We start from the raw sequence: 26,920 nt of genomic DNA, 5'->3' as shown, positions 1-26,920 counted from the left end.
AGGTGTTCTGATGTATTTGGGACTTCAGGAGCAGGGATTTGTGTTTTCCTTTTAATACCTGCCTCCTGAACCCTTCTTGCATGCTAAAAGGAGATTTCAGCCCAGCTGGCTGCCTGGGGGTCTTGGCTTTTGAGCAGCCTGCAGTTTACCTGCTGGGATCTGTACTGTGGTCCACATCAGGCACTACTACTTCAAGCACTTGTCTCCAAATCCCTTGTTTTCATTATTTTTTCTGTGAATTTTTATTTTCAACACATTTCCTGCAAGTGTTAGGCAAAACCAATGCTCACCCTGGCTTCATGGAGGATTTCTGAGTGTAGGGCTCTCATGAGCCCTATGAGGGAGTGGTTTCTGCGGAATCTTGGGTGCTTCCAGGAAGAAGAGGTGACCACAGAAGGGGCAGAAGGCAAAACAAAACTCTTCTGTGCAAGAGACAAGGGCAGTCCTGCTGTGTGGCGGGATTGCAGTGCCAGATTATGCTGACAGCATCACCTGCCAACTAAAACCCCAGATTATTTTTTAGGCTGTTGTGTTGTCCCTTCCACTGCCTTTCCTCTTCTCCCTTCTCAAGTTGTTCAGCAAAAGGAAATGGAGGTGTCAGGTGGGAAAAGCAGGGATGTTGGCAGCTGCTCTTTACCCAGAGCAGTCAGATGTACTGGAGATATTTCTCTCCCTACTTTTCTTCCTGGAGCTTCATCAAATAAGTATTTAGGTTGGAAAAGGCATCCTAGATCATCAAGTCCAACCTTTGAGCAATCTGCACCTTGTGAACCAGAGCACTGAGTGCCACGTTCAGTCATTCCTTGAGCACTTACAGGAGTGGTGACTCCACCACCCTGCTCAGCAGCCTGTTCTGATGCTTGACAATTCTCTCCATGAAGAAATTCTTCCTGGTGTCCTGAACCTGACCCTCCCCTGGCACAGCTGGAGACTGTTTGCTCTCATCCTGTCCGTGTTCCCTGGGAGCAGAGCCCGACCCCCCCAGCTGTCCCCTCCTGTCAGCGAGTTGTGCAGAGCCAGAAGGTTCCCCCTGAGCCTCCTTTTCTCCAGGCTGAGCCCCTTTCCCAGCTCCCTCAGCTGCTCCTCACATGACTGACTCTCCAGACCCTTCACTCACTTGAAGTGTGAGTCATAGAATACAGCAAACAAAGAATTAAAATCATATAAGTGATCTGCGTAAAAGAACTGCATAAGAGGTATAAATTTACAAGCACCACAGAAGAAAAAAAAATAATGGAAGGAGAGAAATTAATAAACAAGTGACCATATTTTAGGGCCAACAGTTGCCCTGACCTTCAAATCTTAGCCTGTGGGTGAAGGAGCCCCCAGGAGTAGCTGGATTCCAGCAGGAATTCTGGTATGGATGTGCAACCAGGGCTGGAGATACACTGCTTCAGAGCAGAGCCCAGCTCCTGTTTCACACCTGCTAGGGCAAGGCTGCCTTACTGCAAACAAAAGGGAATTTGGCACCTTGCTCCTCCTCAGGCTGGCTCTAATGTTTATAATACATAGTAAGATAAAGGGTTGTATTCTTCTTGTTGCTGCATTTCTTTTCTTGTGCCAAGTCCTGGCTGCATAAATGAAAATTGTGTGTCTTCTCTCCTTTCCGTAGGAGTCTTCTTCCTTTGGTATGTGGGCCTAATCAATGTGACCTTTAAAAGCCCCTAATTTCTAGTTTACAAAAAAAGTCTGCAAATCTTAATATCTCTGCCTTAGTACTCTCAGTGCAGGTTTCATGACTACCTCATTGTTTAAGAAGAGTTTTAGTGGTCTGTATATTCCTTGTGTTTGTACTAAATAGGGAGCTCAATGGAATCTTTATTATCTCTACATGTATATATTCTATAGGTATATTTGGGAAGAGTTTCTTTTGGTTTTTAGATCCAACCATGCTTGTATTTCAATACATCCTCTGTATAAGGTCTTGGGAATGCATTAACACTGGCAATTGATATTCTCACAGGCACCACAGCAGAGTTTTTAAAAGCAACTGAGGGTGACAAAATTGTTTAGTAGAGGTAGCCACAATAGGAAGCAGAGATAGTCCTGGAACTATCAAGGCCATGGGTGGCAAAAGAGGGTGGAGGAAACATTCCCTCTCTGGGAGGATTCCCCTACTCAGAAGGATGGAGCAAGAGCAGCAGAAAGGTGGTTTGCATCTCCTGGGAAGTTGCAGCCATACAAACTTTTATGCAGAGTGGATGCAAATCATGCTAAGCCTGGCTCAGGAGCTGCTTGTCCTGGGACAGAGGAGTGTGCTTCAGGACACCTTACCCAGGAAGAGGATGATGGGCCCAAACCATGATGATGCACGTTAAGCTTCTTTGCACACAAGATCTAGTTTTGGATAGGAGAAAAATCAAAGCTAACTGGGATCGAGAGTGCAAATGCTTTTTTCAGTTAGGGAAAGCAGCTGGGTTTGTTTGCCTCTCTAATGTGTTTTGTGTTTTATTGACGACTTTAAAGTGGTAGGAAGATGTGCAGGCGTGCTTTGGTTTCTGCAGATTATAGCTGACCAGCAGCAACTCCTACCATGTTCATGCAGGTGTGAGGAGGGTGGGAGCTGCCTTCTGCAGGCTTTAGTCTGTCCTTGAGCTTAGAGGCATCCTTAGCAGAAGTAAATCCATATCACTGACAGTGGCTTTCCTGCAGTCAATCCGTTTGGAATAAAAATCCATTTGATACAACAATTTGTGTTTTTAAAGAGAACTTTCAGCAGACTATCACCTTTATAGCAGTCAATAATGCCCACTTGTTGCTAAAATCCCTCAAACAGCCATGTTGCTTCTCCTCTTCTTTATTCCCAGGGACCCTGGTGGGGAACAGTTACGATTTTGCCAACTCCTGGGCTTTGCACAGTGAAAACAAGCGCTGCAAGAGAGTGCAGATTCCGAGCAACACCTGCAACATTTCATCTGATATGGCAGAGAAGGTTGGTGCTGCAAGATGCCATTCTGGTTTCAGTCCTCCCCTACCTGAAAGGCAACTTGCCTGCCCTTTGGCAGAAGAACAGAAACCACACAATATTCTGATTTGGAAGGGACCCACAAGGATCACTGAGTCCATCTCCTGGCCCTGTACAGGACAGCCCCAAAATCCCACCCTGTGCATCCCTGGGAGCATTGTCCAAACACTCCTGGAGCTCTGTCAGCCTTGGGGCTGTGACCATTCCCTGGGCAGCCTGTTCAGTGCCTGACACTCTGTGGGGGAAGAACCTTTCCCTGATATCCAGTCTAAACCTGTAATATCCATCCATCCATCCAATGGCTGGGGCAGGGAAGGGGGTAATAGATAAACAAAGAAAACAACAGCTTGTTTGAGGCTGCAGTGTAACTTACTGCCAAGGAAATTATGATGTTACCTGGAAAAAGGTGTGTTTCAGTGATTCCTGTAGAATGAGGTAGTTAATTCCCTTTTTGATTGTGTCAGCACAAGGAAGCATCAGTTCTGAAGCCTCTGTGGACACTGCCTCCCCAAATAGTATTTGTAAATTTGTTGCAGTTTGTATACTTGAGTCATCAGAGGAGGGAGATGCTCCAGCCAGGCTGTTTTTGACAGAGGAGGTGTTTTCTGTCAGTGTTCCAAAAACTCTGTGTCACCAGGCTGTTCCCAGGAGGAAGTTCCTTCAGCTTCATGTGCAGATGTAGTGCTGATCTATTGAAGAAACACTGAACTGTTTGCCTTGACCAATTTGTTGCCCCCTTTGCTGCATCAACCTTTTTCATCTTGTCTTTTCTAAGTACAAACAAGTTTCTTGTTTTCTTTATATAGGATGTGGATGCAGGCAGGTGGTCACCAGCTCAGGGAAGAAAGTAGCTTTGAATATTTACTGAAGCATGTGGTGTTAACAGGTTATGACTGTCATGGTAAACTGAGCCTTCATCCCTTGAGGGGTTACAGTGTATTCCATGTACTCTGTTGTAACTCAGAATGATTTCCTGGGTGCCAGGTTTAGATTTACATCAGAGTAACTGGGGCCAAAATGTAGTTGTTAGTTTCTCACTATTAAAGTCCTGTATTTGCTAAATTAGACTCAAATAGTTTCTCAAGAGTAGTAGCACTTCCTGAAATATATCTGCTCTCCAGCTACCATGAGTACTGGCTTCTGAGCTAACTGGAAAAAGCTAACCAAGATTTGGACGAGTTGCAATGTTCTGACTCTTTATACTTCCATTCAGATTTTGGATGGGGATGCCTCAAATGTGTTGTGAAATTCAGTGAAGGATGCTCATGCCCCTCAGCACTTCAGCCTCACTACCTGCCAAACAGGCTGAGGAATTAGAGCAGTGATTTCAGGCTGGAAATCTCCAGTGTTTTCTTGCTTGGGCAGAGATGGTGTGTGGGGGGTATTTCTGTCATGGCTGGGGCAGACTGAACACCTGACTTGAGTGAAGGTGTGATGCTAAGCATCAAAGCATGAGGTGTTCCAACCTGGCTGAGGCTTTTTAGGGACAGGGCTTCTCAACAGGACAGGGAGCTGCTGGAGCCAGAGCAGGGACACCAAGGGATCAGAGGGATGGAGCAGCTCTGCTGGGAGCAAAGGCTGAGGGAATTGGGAATTCTCCTGGAGAGGAGAAGGCTTTGGGGTGACCTCATTGTGGCCTTGCAGTGCCTGAAGGGAGCCCACAGGAAAGATGGAGAGAGACTCTTGACAAGGGCCTGGAATGACAGGACAAGGGGCAATGGCTTCACACTGACAGAGGGCAGGGTTAGATTGGATATTGGGGAGGAATTGTTCCCTGTGAGGGTGTTGAGGCCCTGGCACAGGTTGCCAGAGAAGCTGTGGCTGCCCCATCCCTGGAAGTGTCCAAGGCCAGGCTGGATGGGGCTCTGAGCAACCTGGGATAGTGGGAGGTGTCCCTGCCCATGGCAGGGAGGTGGAGCTATGTGATCTTCAAAGTCCCTTCCAACCCAAACCATCCTATGATTCTTTAAATCTAGTTACAACTCTTGTGACTGGTTGTGGTCCCTGGAATTTTATCTGTTCAGATGAATGTAATATTTAGAAAGTGTCAACATTGCAGCTGAGGTTGGGGAGTGGCATGCAGTGTGAAAACCAGTCTGATGGGTTGAGTATGACTCATTTGGGCTTTATGCAGATGCTGTTAAATATTGATGCTTTGTGGATAAAGTTTTGTTTCCTACACACTGAATGAAATTATATTCTCTCTCATGTGAGTTCATAAGCTCACACCATTTAACATTGCCTTAATTTATTCACTATTTATGCAAGAATATACACAGCACTATTAATAGAAGTCTGGCCAAGCAAGTGCCTGCTGAAGAATGTAGGGCTTTTTAATAGTCTGCTTTGTTTGCTTGCCTCAGCTTCAGGAATGTAAATCTCCTTGGTGTCCCAGGCTCCCTCCCTGCCAGGCAGTCAGTTGTTAGGTGAACAGCTCTGCTTCAAGGCACTCCCCACTTCAGGGTCCCTACACTGGCTAGGTCTGTGGTTTTCTTTACCCTCTCTGTCTACCCCCCTCTCTGGCCAGCAGCATCCTTGCAGAGATGGCTTCTGGCTTTTTTCAGCAGGAATTGTAGTGACAGGATGAGGGGAAATGGCTTCACACTGACAGAGAGCAGATTTATGTTGGATATCAGGAGAAAATTTTTCCCTGTGAGGCTGGTGAGGCTCTGGCACAGGTTGCCCAGAGAAGCTGGGGCTGCCCCATCCCTGGAAGTGTCCATGGCCAGGTTGGATGGCGCTCTGAGCAAGCTGGGATAGTGGAAGGTGTCCCTGCCCATGGCAGGGGGTAGAAATGAGATGATCTTTAAGGTCGCTTCTAACCCAAACCATTCCATGATTCTATGCAGTAGAATCAGAAAGCCCTGCTGCTCCTTTATCTTCAAATCCTAAAAAGTGTTGAAAAAAAATTTTGGGAAGTTTTTGTCTTGTTTAATGGCTCTGAGTGTGACTTGAAAAGTCTTGAAGCAGCTTGCACTCTTACCCCACTGTTGTCAGGGCCTTTCCCTGCCCTCCACCTCTAAAACACACATTTAGTGTGATCACCTGCCTTGCCTCAGGATCCAGAGAGCATTCCAAACTGGGCAGTGCTGGAGGGAGGAGGAAAGCCTTCCTACCATGCCCTGCCCTCTGTAGCTGGTGTTTAGTTACCAAAAAGGAGCCTTGCTGCATTATCTGATCAAATCTTTCACTAGTTTAGGCTGTTCAACAAAGTTCTGGAATTTAACAGGCTTTAAGTTGACCCAACAACATGGGTAACATCGATCTGAAAGTATAAATGGGTGATCTGGAAAACTATAGCAGCAAGGCAGCCTTGTAAACAAAAATGTGTATGGTTTAAAGCATTGCAATTGATTCTTGTGTTCTTTTACATTGCCTTTATTTCCTAGATTTCACTTCTAATAGAAACGGTGTGTGGAGGCCAAATGTCACTGTGTTGTTTCCTTTTTTCTTCTCTTAGTAGGAAATTATACCTATAGTGTGCTAGATGTGAAAATTATTGGAATTACAATTCATCTAATTTCTGCTTTTGTTGAAATTCAGCTCTTACTGCAGTTGGTAAGAAACAGTTCCCCATTATCCCATAGAATACTTCCATATGTAATGAAGAAGTAGCATTCATTCCCAGATCTGAAAAGAGTAGAAATTTTCAGCTTTAGACCATAATTTGCTATGCTGGGGTCAGAGGCAGGTCCAGCAAAGGTCCAGAGGTCCAGTCCTGTCCCTGGAAGTGTTCAAGGCCAGGTTAGGTGGGGCTTGGAGCAACCTGGTCTAGTGGAAGGTGTCCCTACCCATGGCAGGGGATGGACTAGAGGCTCTTTAATATCCCTTCCAACCCAAATCATTCTACACAATATTGCATTACATGGGTGAAAATGAGGCTGCTAAAATCTCATTTTTCTTCATCAGATTATTCATCATTCAAGGGAAGCAATTTATTTCAGTTGTTACTTAGTCTTGCTCAAACATACAGCCAGTGTTTGGTGTATTACTGGGTTTGGATTCTTTTAATTTGGAAACATGGAGATCTTTCTCCATGAAATATATTTTCTGAAAAATTATACCCAGTTATGGCACCAAAATATACCCTTCCTGAGTGTTCTGGAGAAACCCTATCTGCACACCATAGAGTTTAAATTCAAGGGAACGAGAGGGTGTCTTTGATTTTTCTGTTATTTTTAGGTTCTCTCTCTTTAATGCTAATTGTTAAGTTGTAGACAAACGCAGTTCATGCAGCAGCAGAAGGAAATGCCACAGAAATGGGAAGAATGTACAAAATTCCACCTCCAGCTCTGTGTGGTGGGCCTGGGGCAGAAAGAAGGTCAGCAAGTTTTGTGGTTGCTGAGGGTTACCGGTGCCAGGACCCCGCCAACCTATTTAAAGAAACATTTAAAATAAGACTAGTGCAGAAGGGAAAGGAGAAATTTTACGACCTTCACCTGCATTTCAGATACTGCAGTTGGTCTTGCTAATTTTAATCTTGCAGCCATCTTTACCCTAAGCACTGTTTCTGCCTGAGGCTTCGCTCTGCATTCTGTTGGGTTTGAATATTTCTTTGTGTGGAGCAGCTTCTATGAGCAGGAATGTTACAGCAGTGGCTGAGGCTGCCAATATCTAATACTCACCACGGTCCTCTAAACTAAAGAATAAAGACCTCTCTTAGTCCAGCCTGACCAGTGAGTTTTAAAGAAAGGAAGGAGTGAAAATAAAAATAATTTGCAGAATGGTTAAAGTTGGAAGGGGTCACTGAGTCCAATTCCCTGCTTGCAACAGGGCCAGGCTGCTCAGTGCTAGGTCATCCTCGGCCAGGCTGCTTATCCACTCACATTTTGAATGTCTCCAAAGGTGATGGTTCCATACTGTCTCTTTGACCACCCTTATGGTGAATTTTTGTTTTGTTTGTTTCTATATATTTGAATTTACCCATATTTCAGCTTATTTGTCATGAAAGTTGAGATGTCTGAAAGATGGGAAAATTTCAGCTATAATTTTTTTGCATAAAGTCACTGATGAAATTTGAATGGCAGAAAGCCTTTACCTAGAGAAAATGAACTGTTTGTTACTTTTCAACATATATCACTTGGTTTCTAGGTAATCAACTGGAGCTCAGCCTTTATCTATGCTGTTAGTGAACAAATCCAAGACCAAAGAATTAAGGAAAAATGGTTAATTTTTTTTGGGTGTAATCTCCTTTATTTTTAAAGTCACTTTCCCATCTAAATGTTTCTTTTGGTGGAATATACAGTTTGAGTTTTGCTGTTTGAGTTGTATTAACGGGCTATTACCTTAAGAAACTTCATTAGCTCAGCCCCTAAATGGGATTGTTGATATACTGGTTTTCTGCTGCACTTGATACTATCTGGATCAAGGCTTTGATCCAGGAGTTGCTGTATTCCTCCATCCTCTGAATGGCCCTGTGCTCACTTTTGGTTTTATCAGTTTCATTTCCAAGTACTGCTTTAATAGTTTTCTTGGCTGCTTCTGTTGGTGTTACTTCCACCCTTAGGGCACTTTTTCAGCTTTTTTTGTACTTCTGTGAGTCTTAGAGCAGCACCAACCACCATTTATGTAGTTCCTGCTCCCTTCCTTCTAGTCTTTTTGTATTTTTTCCCATCTGATTCAACATGGTAGGTGCTGTCAGGGCATCAGAGCTATCCCAGGCTGGAGCTAAATTTCTGATTTTCACCATGTCCATCTCTCAGTTGGCAGTGTTTAAGTTCCCTGAGTCCTTTCTCAGAAAGCTCAAAACCTCTTTGCACATGTTCCTTGAGCCCTTTGCTAAACTTGGAATACATTCCCAATGGACTAGGTATTTCTGGTTGGTTTGTTTTCACAAGCAAGAAATTCTGTCTTGGCTCAGACATGTACTAACTTGAGTTGATCACCTGAACAAAACACCCTTTAGCCAAAATAAAAAGGTATTTTCTATTCAGCAGTTTTCCTATACAGGCACCACAGCTTCCATTCAGAGAAGACATCTAGATTTTTTTTCTTGTGGGGTGTTTTTACTCTCCATTTTTCATCTCCCAGAAAATGAGAAAACATGATGCTTTTTATTTTTTTTAAATTTTTAATTTTTTACACAGCAGCTTGTATGTGCTGTCACCTCACATACATGTAAAGCTTTTTAGAAGTAGTGAATTGTAACTGTGATCCACTCTGAAAAATATGCCCCCCTCCCACCTCCATTGAGTATAACACCTGCAAAATACACCAGGGTTATATTTGCTTACATAAAAAAACTGACAAATAAGTAGAAGAAACTTATGTTCCGACTCATTGTTCTGGGCTTGTATCAGAAAATAGTTTTTTTACTTAGCAAAACTCAGTGCCATCCTTTCAGAAAGTTGCACTGAGGACCTCAGACTCATTGAGACATAATTTGCACAAAAGAGTTTATTTGGGAGCCTCCCTTGGAGAGCTTAATAATACACTAAGTTTTCCTTAGGTTTTGTTTCACATAAAGTTAAGTTTCCTCTTATGCTTCTGCTGTCTGCAAGAAGAGGTCTTGATACCTTCCTCCCATCTCCCTGTGCTGTCCTCCCCTTACACTGACTGTCACCATGCTGATTTCACTCAGGAGAAGAGCAGAACAAATTGCTTTTCTTCCCTGGGCTATTGTTCTCCTGTTTATCTGAGCTAAATTGACCTGTTGTGCTTTGGACAAGCCAGCAGGAGCAATGGGAAACGTGTGGCCAGAAGTGGAAAACAAATTTCATTCCTGGGAATTCAGTCAGACTCAATCTTTCCCTCTGACACCTGCTCTGGTCGCTTGTTATCCAAAAGATTGTCTGGTTGTTTTCTTTCCTACATACCTCAGTTCCTCTCTGTTGCTGTGTGCATCTTCCTGGGAATCCAGGCACCACCTAGTTCTTTTCTGGGAAGCCAAGGGAGGCAGAATACCTCCATCTTTTTGTGTGTTTCTGTGTGAAACATCCTTTATGTGATGCTTCATTCTATAATGATCAGGATATTGATGTATCCATGGATGTTCTGAATAATTGGGTAGAGCTCACTATTAGCTCTTGACTATTATTAACTGCATGGTGGTGTTAAATAAGAGCTGTGATGTTCAACAACAGTGCTGACGGTGTGTTTGGAAAAGTTGAGTTTTCCTTTCCCACAGGAAGTAATTTTGTCCCCTTTGCTCTCTCTCTGTCCCTTTGCCCCTCACTTCTCGTGCAGGACGTCCTGGAAACCTGCCAGCTGCTGAGCGCATCTGTGACCTTCTCCCGGTGCCACCATCGCGTGGATGCCGAGCCCTACGTCAGCCTCTGTGAAAGGGACATGTGTGCCTGTCCCCAGGGTGTGGACTGTCACTGCCCTGCCTTCCTGGAGTACGCCCGGAGCTGTGCTCACCAAGGAGTCATTCTGGAGGGCTGGCCTGAAGAGAGCTCCTGCAGTAAGCCGGCACATTTATTCCTAAATGCTGCTCTTCCCCAATAAGATCGTGCCTGTCTTGGAGATTTATGTCCTGCAGCTAAAAGCAGCTGGTGTCTTTTAGGAAAAAAAAAACTGGTTCATTTATAGGAAGTGCCTTGCTCACTTCCCCTCTCAGGTCTTCATCACCCACTTTTTTCTAGAAGTTTTTGTCCCCAAGGCAATATAGTTTGAAGAGCCTGAGCTGTTGTATGTCCATCACAGTGTACAGGCAGTGAAGGCTTATTTGATACACCAAGGTATAGACAACGATTTAGGTGCTATTTCACATAGGGTTCAGATGTATGGCATTTTCCAGTCTGTATTTTTAAGTCAGCATCTTAGTGAAATATTCTCTAGCATTTTTGCATAAAGACAATTGCTTCACCCTTTATTTGATTGAATCAATTGTCTTGAAATTGAGATGTTACCTTTTCTAAGCCAATTTTTGTGAGGTTGGAGATCCTGATTGCCTTTGAACTGCTGCCTTTATTAGCCCAATTTTGCTGAGTTAGAAGTCCTGATTGCATCTGTGCTGAGGTTTTGTATTAAGGATGTGCCTAGACTGAGAGGGGTTGTGTTTATAGAGGAAAAGTGATGTTTGCACCTACTGCTGATATCTCCACTGGAGAACAGTGGTTTAATACAGAGCACTAAAAATTAAAAATCCACTAATGTAATGTTCTTGGTGATTTTTCTCATGTATATTTGTTAAGAAAAAGGACAATTTCCTTGGCATCTTTGTGTAAATTGATTTCATGGGGTAAACTGTCTGATTTGTACTGACAAAACTTGGTTCTCTGGTAAAGATATTCTGCTACTGGCCACTGAAGAAAACTCTGCCTTCAGACTGTGGTTAGGGCAGCAAGATGCCGCCAGCCACTTGTTCTAGGGATTGTACAGTCTGAGTTCTAGCAGTAATTTATTACTTTTCCACTGGGACATAAAAGGCATCTATTAAAGCTCATCTCCTTGCTCAGTGTGTGAGCCAGAGAACCCATTTTTGCTGGGGCTCTTTGTAAGTATGATTAAAAGACTCAAGTGAAATGAGCCTTTCTGTGATCCCAGGGGCTTTTGAGCTCATTTCTAACCCTTGAATTCACAAGCCACATTTCGTTTTTTTTTCTCCTGAGTCTGGAAAGGGAGAAGCATCCCACTGCCACAGCAGGAGCTTAATTTTCTATCACTCTTTCTGCCATGGTGTTTTATCAGGAGATGATGATGATGGTGATGGAGGGTATGGAATGCTGTGCTGTGTGGGAAGGGCTCTAGTGCTGGGCACACTGTGCGAGTTGGTGCTCAAGCCCAGGGCACCATCATTCCTTCGTTACCCTCCCACCTCTTCAGCAGAGGATTTGCTTGGAAAAAGGGCAGGCTCTGACCCTTCCTTCCCACTCCATGCCCCCACAGCCTTGTAGGGCATGATGTGTGTATGCATTGAAGAGAAGGAATGCCTATAATAGGGTAGGTTTGCATAATGGCCTGGCCTAGATAATGGCAGCAGTGGAGATACCATGGCATGGGTGTTATACTCAGCTGCTGCTCCTCTGGAAGAAGGAGGATGGGATTTCAGAGTTTTAACTGTCTCCTGGTTCTCCCTGGAAACACCAAAGGAGAATTTTACAAATTAGTGGAGTAAGTGCATGGCTTAAAGGTACAAAACTACCATGTCTCTACAAATTGCTTAGATATTGTGGCAAAACTTCTCCTCGGGTTTGATTATTCTTAATGCACTTGGGTTTGGTTATTAAGACTCAATTTATTAGAATACAGATTGGCTTTAACCTCTGAGTATTTATTATGCTATCTGACAGATGATGATATTGCAGCAAACTGAAAAGTAAGTATTTCTAAAATGTTCTGCTTCTAAAAAAAAAAATTATCATTTGGAAGCTGACATGACCTTTTGTGTCTCTGTGGTTCATCCTTTGATAATGAAGGGATTTGTTGATTTAAGAGTTATTGAGGAATTTGCATTTCTAATTTCTTTTAATTGTTTCAGGGCCAAGATGTCCAGTTGGCATGGAATATAAGGAGTGTGTATCACCATGTGCCAAAACCTGCCAGAGCCTGAATATCAATGAAGTGTGTCATGGACAATGTGTTGATGGCTGCAGCTGCCCGGGTAATTTATTTACTGGGTTATTTACAGAGAAACATTTGGCAGTCAGGCTACCTATTTTATTAGAAGAAGGAAAGCTGTGTCTTCCCTTAAATTTTCTTGAAATCAGAAACACTTTTTTTTTCTGGGACCATGCCCTGGAATAATCCAGTTTCTGTAGTGCCAGTATGCTCACTCCATGAAAGGACCATTTTTCAGAGCCAACTAAAAAGTAAATGTTTCTGTGAAAATCAGTACCAGCTAATATTTCAGGATTGCCTTTATTTCTTGGTGAGAAACTGCTTGCCTTGATGTACTCCTTCTGAATTGCTTGGGTTAGAGGCAAAAGCAGTTAGGGGAAGAAACAGCAGAGAATAAATACACTGAAGGAATTTCTTGCAGAAAAACTGTACATGTAGAACTTGCACTGCAATTTCAAAGGTCTTCATGATTTAGGTAATAATTTAATTTATTATTGAATCTTCCAGGAGATTTGATTGGATTAAAGGGAACAGCCGAGCCACATTAATTTTCCACTTCTGCCTGTGTACTTAAAACAACTGCAGGAGGAGAGCTTGATTCCTGGCTCCAAAGCCCCATATGCTTCCATTTCTAGCTGCTTTTTTTCTGTTTGATTTTGTTCATTAGGTGCTTTGCTTGTTTTGCATAGGAATATCTCTGCATTTCACCCTGTCTGAGCATTGTGAATTCACAGAGGTGTTTACTGTCCCCTTGTACATGATGCTAAATGCAGTGGAGGTTTGCAGAGCTTTGCTTGCCAAAACAAGGCAATAATGACAATGCCAGCCTCATTTGAGGAGTCACTGCATTCAGGGTTTGATAGTTTCCCATTCAGCTGCCAGCTTCTTCCCTGTTGAAGGTTCAAAGGAGTGGCAGGACCTGCACAGGTGATGTAACCAGAATCTGGAGATTATTTTGTTGTGAAGGGTCCAGCTACTGTATTTGTGCAGTCCTGGAAGTGTTGGAGAGAGCTGAAGGAGATGAATCCACTGGCTGCACAAAGGCTCTTGCTGTATTTTTCCCTTGGTAGATGCATTGGTCTGTTCAGCATAGGAAAGATCTAAGGAGAGAGGAATTGAGGAGCAGAGAAGCAGGAGCTCCACAGAAAGGGTAAAGGGCATGAGAATAACAATCAGCACTTCAAAACTTTTACTGCTGTGTTGCAGAGCCAGAAGGGAAGAAGCTGAATTTGAGTTTGATAGAAAACCAGGAGGATCTGACAGAGGGATTTTTGATGAGGATTCTACCTTCACTTAGCTCCCCTCCAGTACACCAAGAGCAAACAGGATCTGAAGGATGTTTGACAAATGTCTTCTTTCTTTTTTTTTTTAAATTTTTTTATTTTTCCCCTCTGCTAAATGCCCTTCACAGTTACATTAATTGCTGTAAATGGAATTACTTTTGCCAGGAAAAAAAGCAGGCTTCTGTTTTCTTGTGCTCTCTGGAGAGCCGCAGCACTCTTAAATGCTCAGATCTTGTTATGATTCTCTCTCACTGGAGGGATTTTTTCAACAGCCAAGATCTTTCCAGGCAGCTCTATGGAATAGGAGAAAAGAGACTTACCTGAGTCTCACTGTCAGTGATGTGATGATGGGTACTGCCAGGGAAAAGACAAAATCTCTGCAGGCAATTGGAAGGAGTCCCTCAAAGAGAAGGGAGAGAGTTGTTCAAGAAAAGAAATATTTTGCCACAGCAGTTCTTCTGAATATGGGGGAATATCAGCTCTCTCTCAATACTGGGATTGAATAGGAAGCACTATAAGCTAGCAATAGAAGCAAGTTTATACCTTAGAAAAGTCTCTTTTTATCCCTGTTTATCCCTGGAGGATAAAGAACTCTCTCTATAGAACAGGTGATGATAGTTGTGTAATATGGAAACCTCAGCAGCTGGACTTAAGTTGGGAAGTTGGCCCTTTTGCTTTTTACCTTTGCAGAAGTTCAGAAGCAGCTTCTTTCTCTCAGACCCTCTCTGCTAGACTTACATGGTGTCCAAATTTGTTTCTTCATTCCCCACTTTGTCTCATCTTTGGGTGTCTTATGACAAGTACAAGACCTCTGTGGACACCCTTTGGTGCAGCCAGTGAAGTTCATGGTTTTTCCAACAGTCAGGTCCCAGACCAGCTCCTATCAACTGTGACTGTGCTCCCTATGTTTTGTTTGTCAATGTCCCAACATGTGTTCTGGAGCTGAGGATGTGCTAAGCAAGGAACTTTTCTGAGAGCACCAGGAATGCTTTGTTCAGCACATCTGAGGGAGAGGCAGCACCAGAAGAAAAGCAGACACCTGCCCCTGTGAAGCTTTTTGGCAAGCCTCATTCCTTTTTATTGCTGTCTGTGACTAAGTATGGATAATAATGCATATGAAGTCTTGGCAAAGCATATGAAGAGCAAGAAAATCTAATTGCATTTGTGTTTCTGTCCCTGTGTGTGACATGGGTGTCTGATGCTGCCTGACCTATCCAGAGGGGCTGCTCCTTGATGGTGATCGCTGCATTGAAAGCTCTGACTGCTCCTGCATCCACTCTGGAAAACATTATCCTCCTGGCTTCACCATCTCCCAGGACTGCAACTCATGGTAAACCCTGTGCTGCTCTGGTGTGGTTGCTGTAGATAAGTCACTGCTCAGTGACTGTTTTGCACTATCTTTCTAGAAATCTCTCTAACTTTAAAAAATTTCCTTTCACTGGCAAAGGACTTGGTCTCTTATTGGAATTGCCAGCCCCTTCCAAGAAGTCAACTGCTCACAAAAGCAAAATCAGCTCTGTTTTTAAAGGGATATTTGATCTGATAGAACAACATGAAGGTCACACTCCTTCAAAGAGCGGAGACCTACCTGTTTCCTGTGGATAAGACAGATCAGCAGGTTCCCATGTCTGGGTAGTGTCAGCAGCGATGTCTTTGTTTTGACTTCCTACGTGTATTTAACTTCTAAATCCCATTTCTTTCCAAGAGGAGTTAGCCTAAGGCACGTCCTTGGAACTTGTCACAAGGCTAATGAGTCTTCCTAGCTTGGCTCACAATTTTTCTTTCACTCCTGAGTACGAGAGTGGAGGGGAAAACCAGCACTTTAAAGAAAGGAAGGGGAATTAGTCACATATTCCTGATCTGGTTTTGTGTTCAGTGTGGATGTATTTGTTCAGACAACTCTTTACTCAGAGGTCTCCAATTAGAGCACAGAAGGAGGACTCAGTGAAGACTATGGCATGCAGAAGAAAGGTGGTCTGTGCATCGTCCTTGTTAATCAGAAGCTTTTTGTTACCTGCACCACATGTCCCAAAACACAAACCATAATCATGATATTAGAATTTTGTCTTTTTCCCTGGAGTCCTCTGCAGCTTGGAGCTTGGCCACATTGTTCAACCTTGGTGCTCTTGGGAGATGAGTGTAGCCTGACAGGCTGGGGTTTTTATTGCTTGTGTTTTGTTATTGCTTCCTGTTATTGAAACGATGCTGCTGTGGAGAACGTCATTCCATTGACTCAATAATCTACCTCCCAACAAATAATTTTCAAGAGCTGGGATAACTAGAGGAATGAGAAGAATATAGTAGCTCTTGAAACAAGGAGTGCAGAGAGGCTTGTGGAGGACACTGAGGGTGATCACAGCAGGGGAATCTGATGTAAGAAGAAGCAAAGTTGAATAGATTTGTTTAAGAGCTAATGAGGGAACTTTCACTGCCTAAAGAAGGGCTGTGAAGAGGATGGGGCCAAAATCTTCTCAGAGACAAACAGCAAAAAATTATGAAGCAATGGACCCAAGCTGCAAATGAAATTGTTTTGTCACAAAGAAAAATTCTTCTCCCTTCCCCAGTGCTGTACTGGGACAACTGCTCAGAGAGGCTGTGGGACTTCATCTTGGATATTTCTAAACTCAAATGGACAAGGTCCTCACCCAGCTGATCCAGCTTTGTCACTCCTTTCTCTGAGTTGAGGATTGTAGCAAATGATTTTTCTAGAAGTCCCTTCAAATATTTTTTTCCTGTGATTCTGTTGTGTTATTGATAGATATACCTTGAGAACTGCATTGAACTCATTCCACATCAGTGTGATATAGCTGAAAGCTCCATTAAACACAGAGCTTTAGCAGGGAAAAACAGAAGTCCTTGAGTTCTGCAACCATACCCGTTCATATTACCAGCAGTCGTTGTCAAATGATGCGAAGAAGGGATTAATACATTAAGAAATGAGGTTATGGGAGATGGAAGGGATATTGGGGACTGATTTAACTTCCCTGGGACAGGTGACCATTTTCAGTTTTTTGGGAAAAATGTGCAGCAGATTTATATTCATGTACTCTTGGCTAACTTACTACTATCTCTTTCCTAGCATTTGTCGACGTGGCACATGGATCTGCAGCAATGGGGAATGCCCAGGTATGTTGGATTTATTCTTTTCAGTTTTGACAAGTAAGTCGTGCCTACAACCCTCCCACTCTCACCCTGCTCATGTTGTTTTTTTACCCAAAAAAGCAAATCTTTGTTCTTCCTTGCTTGCCCCAGTACAATCCAGTTGGGATCCTACTTTAAAGTTTTTCTCCTGAGACAAGTCAGACATTGCCCTGTGTGGTTTATGTGTAGCAATGAAAAATCCTGTTTGATGGGAAGACCAGTTCCTGCTTTGATTACTTAGTTTGCCAGTTATAAGGGCCTGTATGTTCAGAGGATTGGCTTCCAGGCAGAGGAACACTCCTGGCTTTCTTTGACCAGGAACAATTCCTCATTGTACCTTATTGACCATGACAATTCCCTCATGGTCATGTTGTGGGAGCTACAACCCCAGGGAGAAAGTGGCTGTCCTGCCTTCCATGGGTGCTGGCAGATTGGAGAGGCAGCTCTGCAGATGCAGACCAGGGTTATGGCTGGACAGGTAAAGAGCAGATTTGGAGGCTTTGGTGGTTTTTGTTGAGATGAGACTGTGCAACTTTCACAAATTAGGGGAATTGCAACAGTCTTAAGGTGTTCTGTCCAAAAGTCTGTCTTTTTCTAGTAGCATGAAACTTGCTTGGCCCATCAATGCTCTATTTCCTCCTGCTTTAGACCAAAAGAACCCTTCCCCTGAAGTATCAGCACTTAAAGAAGAGGATGGGGGGTGGTGTATGAAAATACTCAAAATGGGGATGACATTTTTAGTGAGCTGTCCCCGTACTTGTTGATTAAGGATCTCTCCAAGTGCAGGGAATCTCACTGTCTAAAATAGAGCCTCAAGGACACATTCTAGGCTGATTTGTTGCATCTTTTTGCTAATAGGCAGCAGCATGATTGCAAACAAGAAATAGGTGCTTTTCTAACTTCTTTTTTTCCTTAGGTTATAGCTTTTACAGCTTTAGGTCCTTGCTCTCTGGGCTGTGATGAATACTCCATGGGCCAAATTTGTGTGCTTAACTCTGGCCACATTTTCTTCCTAGTGGTTACGGAAGTGAAGATAAATCTGGTATTGAGGCTTGCAAACAGATATTGATACCTATCTCTGTGCAAGAGGCAATATAACATTGCAGGCTTTTTCTGAATTGGGAAGCTGTCCCAAATGAGCAGAAGTGGAAAAGAAAGCAGCTTATTTTTATACCTTCTGCCAATATATCTAAATCAGTTTCCTCCTAGGCTTGTTAAAGACTGAATGTTGTATACCTGCAGCTGTTGTACATATGCCTGCTAAAAACTCTATAAACTGTACTGAGACAGCATGGGAAGGCAGCAAAACCTCCCAGAGTAGCCAAATTTATATTGTTACCTGTGCTGTTTGTCGCTACTTGAAGTAATATTGCAGCATATTTTCATTGTTGGTTAGTTACCACAAATATATCTAAAATCATGTGTGCAGAAAATTTATGTAGTTACTGGTATAAACTCTAGGCAGTTCTGTTTTTCTTTTGATCAAAGTTTTTGTCAGGAAAGCTTGCTTCATATTGTGGGAGTGAATTGCCCAGCTGTAAGTTTGGTGATAAGGTGAGTCCACAGCTGGAGCTGGCTGGCACTACCAAGAGGCTTTCAAGCTGATATCATAATGGAAATAATTATGAAAGCAGAAGGTTTCAGGAAATTTCATGGGATGCATTACATCAAATGGAATAGACAGAGGGACCCATAAGAAAAGACTTGGCCACAGAAAAGAAATTTCCCTTTCAGGAGCAATGCCAAAGGCTGGGATTTGTCTTAGATAGCAGCCCCCAGTTCTCTGTGCTACAAACCTGTGCTCCTGTTCCCTTGTTGCAGAGAATGCCCTGGAAATCAAACTCCGAGGGATGACAAACATCCAGGAGGTGCTGGACTTCCCTTAGGGTGAATCAGAGCTGTGCAAGGCTGGGAATCCTAAAGATCTGTGCTTTAGCACCAGCTGGTTTAAGATAATAAACACTGAATAATATGCTGAAGAGGGAAATTTCCACATACTGTTCATTAGACAGATCTTCTGTGGGTCTCAAAGGCAGCGAAGAGAGAATAACCATGGAGCTTACCTGCCAGCTTGTAACATTAACCTTTCTCCAACCCTGGGCTGGTGATGGTCACTGTAGGCCCAGCACCTGAATTTTGTTGTGGATGAGGAAGTGGCTGCCCACCTTGTTTGCCATGGGATGTGTGATGGTCTTTTCATATGGAAGATTTTCTCTGCAAATTCTGTGGGGTTGGAACCTTTGCATGTATTTGCATGACAGGGTACTGAATCCCAGCAGTGGTATCTGGATACTGCCTTCCTGGAAATGAAAAGCCACAACTTACTATAAAGCCTTCAAATGTTGATATGTTTAAACAGCTCCTTTTTCTAGTAGAAAGGTGGTCAAGCTGAGCTTTCACGTTATTCTGTGAGAACATTAGATGTAGCTATTGTAACTATAGAATTATTTTTAACTTTCTGTTAGTTGAAATGATTGTTCAGGGTAAAGTCCAACATAAATTCTACCCTTGGAAAGACTCCCAGAGACATTATCTTCCAGCTCTTCATTCTCATAAGGTATTTCATGTCACAATAACTTATTGGTATTTAAGGCATCCCAACAAAAGAATATAGGCTTTTCCATAGGCACGCATTTCAGCTCTTGACTGCACTTTATTCTGTGTTCCCCAGCTGTTGCTGGTTCCTCTGTTATTACTGGTGATACCTTATGGAAATAAATAGTGAGATAAAGATCTTGCTGGTGCTTTCTGGTCTGTGGGGAGCCTGAGCCTTGTACAACCTGTTCCACCAGGGCTGCTCTGCCCCCTCAGAGGCTTGTGGGGGCTGAGCAGGATTTTGATCAAAACTGGCACTGGAATGATTAATGTTTTTTTGCTTTTTCCAGGGGAATGCTCTGTCACTGGCCAGTCCCATTTTAAAAGCTTTGACAACAAGTATTTCACCTTCAGTGGTATTTGCCAGTATTTATTTGCCAAGGATTGCGTGGAAAATTCCTTCTCTGTGATCATCGAGACAGTGCAGGTAACAGCAGCCTTGGCTGGTGCCTCTGTGCAGCTCTTGAGAGAGAGGGCAGGGCTGTGGGGCTATGACATGAATTGCAGATGCACAGACCAACAGAAGCAATTTCCCTGTGAGATAATTAGTTTAAATAACAGATGCAGTCTTTCTCCTTACTTAATAAGTGTTTTGCTTCTCCTCACCACCATTCCCAGGAGCCTGCCTGGGGATGGAGGCTCCTGATGAGGTATAGAGAAAGGGCTCTTGCCAGCTTTTTGCCAGCTGAACAAGCAAACAGAGGTGAGGCTGCACCCCTTGCCAAGCACCCTGGCTTCTGGTGCCTCCCTAGTGCCAGTGGGAAAGGACATTTCATTGGACACCAAGGACAGTGCACTGGCAGAGCAGTGCCTTGTATTGCTTCCCATTTAGTCAGACTGACTGGTGGTTTTTGTACCCAGACAGCAGGTCCTGACTTTCATTGCTGTCTCCCCTGATGGGTGTGGGAGAAGAGCTGCAGAGGGGTGGGAAAGGGAGCCAGGCTTGTGCAGGAAGAGATGGAGAATCTCCTGAAGGGAGACGTCACAGGGAGGTTAACTCAGTCGTGAAATTAATTCACCTGTTCCCAAGTACAACTCGTCAACAAACCCAGAGACTGAAAAGGACCCTGAAGGAAGCAGAGAGGAAGAAAGGTGATGGGGACAGAGGAGCTGAAGGCAGGGAAAGGTGCAATAGAGACAGGAGACTGACAGGAGGGAAGGGGAGTATCAGCTTGTCCAGCAGCACCAGGGAAGTTGCAGGCTTTGGAGAAATGGGCTGTGACAACTCTCCCCACCATCTGGATCTGTCTCCTGCATTAGAGAGCTCTGATAGTGCAACTCTGAGGTCATTGGTACTTGAGAACCTGCAGGACAGGTTTCCACTGAAACTTCCCTTTCAAAACCAGGGAGGAGAAGTGGGGCCCCCGCAATCCCTGTTCCTCATCTGGGTATCCCACAGCCGGGCAAATAAACACTCCAGGAGTCTTGGGAACGTGGACCGTGTACCTATTGCCCAGGCTGTGTGGGTCAAGTGGCCTTCCTGCCCCTGCCACAGCTGTGGGGCTGGTCACTGCCATGGGTCACTCCCAGGGGTCTGGTGGAACACTCACAGATCCCTTTCCAAGTTCTGAGACAGGGAGCTCAGCCTTGGTGTGTGATTAGTGGGAAAATGGAGGGAAGGCTGCCAGCCTGCTCTTTGTGGGATGCAGAAATTAGATCGATGAAACCAGTGTGACACTCAACACCTCTCAAACTCGATGCCAAAATGCCTTCTGGGACTAAGTCACCAAGAAAGTGAAAACTCGAGGTTTGAGGCAGGCTTTCCTTTCTCTGCAGTGTGCAGATGATCCTGATGCCGTGTGCACGCGCTCAGCTTCTGTCCGGATCCGCGATATGGACAACAGCATCATCAAAATGAAACACGGAGGAGGAGTTTCGCTGAATGGACAGGACATACAGATGCCTTTGCTGCAAGGTGTGTTCACACAGGCTGACTCTGGCCAGCCACTGAAAGGCTCCTGCTTAGTAGTGGTTTTAGACATGCCTTAGCCCAGCTTAATCAGTGTTTTCAATGCCAAACTCTCACTTGTAGTTTCTTCCAGAAGCTCTGGTGTTTAACTTCTCTCCATGCAGCAGACACATCTTGACTTGGCTATTCTAAAATCAGGAGAATTAAGCTCGTCTACATTTGTGACATTTGTGAAAATCACTGTTGGTATATATTTTTTTGAAATTACTATTCTTCAACCAGAAGCTTGAAATAATGGAATCACAGAATGATTTGGTTTGCACCTTAAAGATCATCTCATTCCATCCCCCTGCCATGGGCAGGGTCACCTTCCACTAGCCCAGGTTGCTCAGAGCCCCATCCAACCTTGCCTTGGACTCTCCTAGGAATGGGGCAGCCACAGCTTCTCTGGGCAACCTGTGCCAGGGCCTCAGCACCCTCACAGTGAAGAATCTCTTCCCAATATCCAGTCTAAACCCACTCCCTGTCAGTGTGAAGCCATTACCCCTTGTCCTGTTACTACATCTTGTAAAAGCTCACTGACATCCTGTGGTTGCCTTCAGGTGCCCTCCGTATCCAGCGTGTGGTGAGGAGTTCAGTTCACCTCACCTATGGGGAAGATCTGCAGATTGACTGGGATGGTCATGGAGAACTCATAGTGAAGGTATTTTTCTGTCTGTTTTACTTCTGTTGTTTGCCCCCTCACTCATTCCACCCAAATATGTACAAAGATTTTCTTGTCTGAAGTAAAAAATTGCTTTGTGTTGCATGTTAGAAATTCCTTTCTCTTTTGCTACCCCCAGAGTGATATACAGGTCCTTTTGTATTCCAGAAACAAACATTTCATCTTACAGCAGCTTGGCAGCTTTTTTCTCCTCCTTTTTTTATTTTTATTTTTCTCCTGTGTGTGTGCAATGACAGCTGTTATTAACCACGAGCAGTTTTGTGTTTTGCTCAGCAGATACCCTCCAAACTGGAGTTTTGTTTTTATTTGCTTTGACTGCCCTGTCTAAACCAACAGATGTGAATGACTTAAAATAAAGGAAGAAAAGGCCTCCAGGGACACAGTTACTCATATTTTCCAGGAAATAGAAAGCAATTCATAGATGTGGTGCGTGCTCCTTCTACCGTGAGGAATATTTGAAGTCAGCCTTGATTAACAATTAAGTTTTGTCGGTGCTGCAGACACAGCAGAGTGTAGAAATACCCGAGCCAGGTTTAACAGAAATGTTCTCTAAGGAAGCTGTAACCACAACCTTGCTGTCTTTGAACCCCCCTTTCAACAGGGATCTGCTCACTGAGAGGAGTTTTGCCAAGAAAACCAGTTTTCCTGGGATTTTCTGCTGAGTGGTAAATGCTGCCTGCCTTGAACCATGGCACTGTTTTTGCATTCTCCTTGCCTGCTCCAAAATCTGGCTTAAATGTCATGTCTGGCACAGTGCAAAGGGTTATGAAAACCAGTTCAGAATTGAGTTCAAGAGATGAAAAAACACCAGATAAGAAAGGTCTGGAATAATTTTAGAAAGCAAATGGGTGTTTGTGGTTGTTGTTTTGATTTAACCTGTATCTCTATGCTCTGAGAATCTGAAAGTTCTTTTGGAGTTCAGTCCCAAAAAATTCACTTCAGTCCCTTGGCACATATCAGGAGTTTTGGCTTTCCTCAGTATTCAAAGTGTTTTTCTGCCTGGTGAGAGACCCATATAAATTTTTTGTCCCACTGAAAACAAACCTAATTTTCTGCTCTAGATCCTCTACCCGTAAAAGCTGGAAGTTTCTCCAGTTGTCTGTTCCTTCCCTTCCTAGGCATCTAAAGCATCTCTTTAATTGCTTTTGGAGAGTTATTTTATGCTGGATTTGTAGACTGACCTGTTGCCAAATATTGCTGACAATTGGAGGAAGTGATACACTTCCATTACCTTGTTCTGGCAAAAATTCTTCCTGTGTTCCTCAAGAAGGCTCCCCTTTCTGTGACTGCCTGATATTTGTGATTTGAGCTTCTACTCCAAAATACACCACAATTTGGACTTGTGTGAGTCATTGCTCCATTTGCAAATTACATGAAAGTAGTAATATTCTTAGTAGTAAGATTATTTATCCTCTCATTGTTCTTTTTGATGTTCTGCATTTATTCTCTGACCCCTGTGTTTGCATGCTGGCTACTATTAAGTTATATTTTGGAGTATGTTTTTTATTTTTTATTTATACAGAAAAGCAGTTTTCATTAAAAATGTGTATTTTTCTAGCTTTTTTTTGTTGTTTCACTGGTTACTTTTGCAAGCTTGCCTGAACTAGAACTCAACTACATGGATACAGAGGGCTAATGTAGCATCAGAGCTCCTGAGCAGTTGATAGTGTTTGTAAAGTACAAACTGTTAGGAGCTTTACTCCTAACAGAAACTGACAGTTTCTACTAAAATAAAAGGTATTGGTGCCTTTGTGATGCGGATGTTGCTTAGGAGATTTCTCCCTGTTTACCTCTAGGTTTAGGGTCATCTTTCAGCTGCCCCTTGATTTGCAGCAGGAATAAAACAGGGTGAAAAGTGCACCTGCTCTGTGGATTGTTGGAAATTCTGCTTTTAGTATGCCTGAAGTTCCTCTAGGCAGGAGGAATCTGTAATGTGGGGTAGCTTTAAGGATATTAGTTTATTCTTTATTTTATCCAGAGTCCTCAGTGTTGAGGGGAACCTCTCCAATATTTTCTCAATTTTGTGATAAAACAGTTTCCTTAAATTTCCTTCATCAACCAATTTTCCTTTAAAATGTGAAATGCTCCCAGGTGCAGTGTCTTTCCCCAAAGTACTACTGGAATTGCATTAAAAAAAAATGGAACCCCCACTGTTTCCCTTCTCATTTATATAAATTAGGAGTGAGAACAGGTGACTAAACTGGACTCCTGATCAAGGCATAAAAATGAGCTATTTTTCCTCATCACCCTCTGAAATTCACTGTACTGTGTAAAAACTGTCTCCTGCTGCTATTTTTGTTAGAAGTTTGAAAATACAGTACAATGGTATTGAGTCTGTAGTATTTTGATGGGTGTTTGAGAATTTTCTTGACTATTAAACTGTTCATGGTTAATTCTTTAAAAAAAACCAGTAAATCTTGCTCTACAGTGGTAACCAGTTCTGGAAGATGACCAGGCGAATGTTTTGTTCCTTAGGTGTCTCCAGTCTACTCTGAAAGGATGTGTGGGCTGTGTGGAAATTTTGATGGGAACAGAGGGGATGATTTTCTTACCCCTTCTGGTATGGTGGAATCCCTTCTGGAAGACTTTGGAAACTCCTGGAAGCTCAATGCAGACTGCCAGGACTTGTTAAAACAAGACAATGACCCCTGCAATCTCAATCCTCATTTAGGTACTGAACTCTATCCAAAATTATAGACCTTTCATTTGCATAAAAAATAAAAAAGGAAAAGAAAGAAAAGTATAAGAAGCTAATGTTGCTTACATTGGCACCAGAGTGGCTGTAATACATATTTTTAAAAACGCAATAAACACCAGCAATGAAAAAAACACAGAAAGACTTGTATTGATGCAGGCTTCCTAAGGAAAATTTTGTGAAAATTGAAAACAAAAATTAGTTTAATTTTGCAAATATAAAAAGGCAGCAGAAAGAAAAGGCTCTGTAAAAGGAATTACAGCACCAGAAATAGTGCTAACAGAATATAAAAAACATTGCTTTTCCTTGATTTGTTTTACTAGTGAAACATTACTCTTTCGGTAGAGCTCATGACATATGAGCTATGGTGCTATCTGTGCCTGCCTGATCCTGTTTTATTTTTGTGGGGTTTTTTTTCTGTTTAGGTTTTTTGGTTTTTGTGGTTTTTTTTTTTTTTAATAAAAGGAAAAGAAAATGCTCACTGTGACTCCTCTAGCTTTCCTTGAAAGCCACTTTGATCGATTGATTCAGTGTGACCATGTAATTTCTCTCTTTTTAGCCAAGTATGCTGAGGAATCCTGCTCACTTCTGATGGCTCCTGCCTTTGAACCTTGTCACCATGCTGTCAGTCCCACTCCCTACGTGAAGAACTGCCGCTTTGATGTTTGCTCCTGCTCCAGTGGCAAGGATTGCCTGTGCTCTGCCATCGCTAATTATGCAGCAGCATGTGCCAGGAAGAACATCCTGGTCCAGTGGAGACAACCTGACTTCTGCCGTAAGTGCAATGCCTGTCAAACCCTCGTATTTTCCTCATCCTGAAGGAATTTTTTCTGGCAATGTTGGATGAAAGATGTAGAATGAGATACCAGGTTTTCCTTATGGCAGATGATGACAGTAAATCTGTCCTCCACACTGGTAAGGAGGCAAAAGGTGTTCTCAGGGAGTGCTCAGCAGTGAGGGAGAGAAGTGGTGATCTGACACAGCACCATAGAACTTTTGCCTGGATTTCCATGTTCAGCTACTCACCTGGAAACTTTCTGAATGTCTCAGGGTAGGAATCTCCCAAGTAATTTGTAGTAATCCCTGAACTGCCTGTTTTTGAGGCCCAAACTTCCTAGGTCCTGACCTCATCAGTAACTCTTGACTTTAGCTGAATGTGGGGTTATGGAAAGGGCAAGACAAACTTGTATCAGAAGAGAATTTTGGCATTCTTGTGGCACCACCCCTGCTCACAGCAGGGCTAAATTACTGTAGATTGCCTGAGGTTTTGTCCAAACAAATTTTGAATATCCCCAAAAGCAGAGGTACTGTAGCCTCTCCAACATCTCTTTTTCTTATCCAGGGCAAGATTAATAGCCAAACTGCCAAGAGGCTGCAGCAGAAGAATCCAACACCTTTCATTTCTTTTATTTCTCTGTTAGGTCAATGTGGTAGGAAAAAATCCATTGCCATGTAATTTTGATTGAGCACAGACATACTTTTCCCATAAATATTTGTGAAGTGAATGTTTTTCCATTTTCCTGAGCAACTTTGTTATTAAGGAAAGAAGACAATTGAAAAATTTGGGGGAAAACATGTGTACTTGGCAACTCTCCAGATTTGTTCTTCTTCCCAAGCAGAGGGTGGGAAAAACATTTATAAACTGAGTGTGTAGAAGGTGGAAAAGAGAGAGGTCTCTGGCCTTCAACCTGGTAGGGTCTGCAAGGTCAGTAACCACAATTTCTGCAGGCTGGAGAGTGTTTGCTGTGAATGAGAAAATACCCAGTTTATATTAAACTGCTGCCTGATTTTATAATATTTTACCTAGTTTATGTAAATGTTCAGATAGTGGAACAGTAATGTAATAAAAATCCTTTCAGAACTCTACAGGTCTGGAGGCTGAAAGAAAGAGCAGCGATAATGCCCCATTGCTCTTTCTGTAATTGAACAAGTCAATTTTCACAATTAATCTTTAATAGTGCAGAGCTGCTTCTTCCTTTTTGTGCATTACAGAGAGCTTTGTGCTCTCATAAAGTGACGATTTTCCTGATTGCAGATCCATCAGCCCCCATTAAATAATCCTGGTGCCCTAGACATCTCCTATCACATGAAGGAGAGCAATCCCTCT

The 26,920-nt window shown here is 43.1% G+C and overlaps 1 protein-coding gene across 1 annotated transcript in view; it reads left to right on the top strand.

Annotated features, from left to right (window-relative positions):
- LOC116995813 (von Willebrand factor-like) overlaps window positions 1–26,920 on the top strand; it is a 120,754-nt gene that overhangs the window by 8,676 nt on the left and 85,158 nt on the right. Inside the window, exons 6-15 of the mRNA XM_033058812.1 lie at window positions 2,808–2,932; window positions 10,151–10,367; window positions 12,387–12,509; window positions 14,968–15,079; window positions 16,829–16,875; window positions 19,776–19,912; window positions 21,262–21,400; window positions 21,997–22,097; window positions 24,594–24,789; window positions 25,373–25,588. Coding sequence (XP_032914703.1) covers window positions 2,808–2,932; window positions 10,151–10,367; window positions 12,387–12,509; window positions 14,968–15,079; window positions 16,829–16,875; window positions 19,776–19,912; window positions 21,262–21,400; window positions 21,997–22,097; window positions 24,594–24,789; window positions 25,373–25,588 — 1,413 coding nt within the window. The remainder of the gene's footprint in view (window positions 1–2,807; window positions 2,933–10,150; window positions 10,368–12,386; window positions 12,510–14,967; window positions 15,080–16,828; window positions 16,876–19,775; window positions 19,913–21,261; window positions 21,401–21,996; window positions 22,098–24,593; window positions 24,790–25,372; window positions 25,589–26,920) is intronic.

The sequence above is a fragment of the Catharus ustulatus genome, chromosome 4 (genome assembly GCF_009819885.2).
Source record: "Catharus ustulatus isolate bCatUst1 chromosome 4, bCatUst1.pri.v2, whole genome shotgun sequence".
Lineage (NCBI taxonomy): Eukaryota > Metazoa > Chordata > Aves > Passeriformes > Turdidae > Catharus > Catharus ustulatus.
Note: the sequence above shows the minus strand (reverse complement) of the source record. Positions and strands in the feature narration are given on the sequence as shown.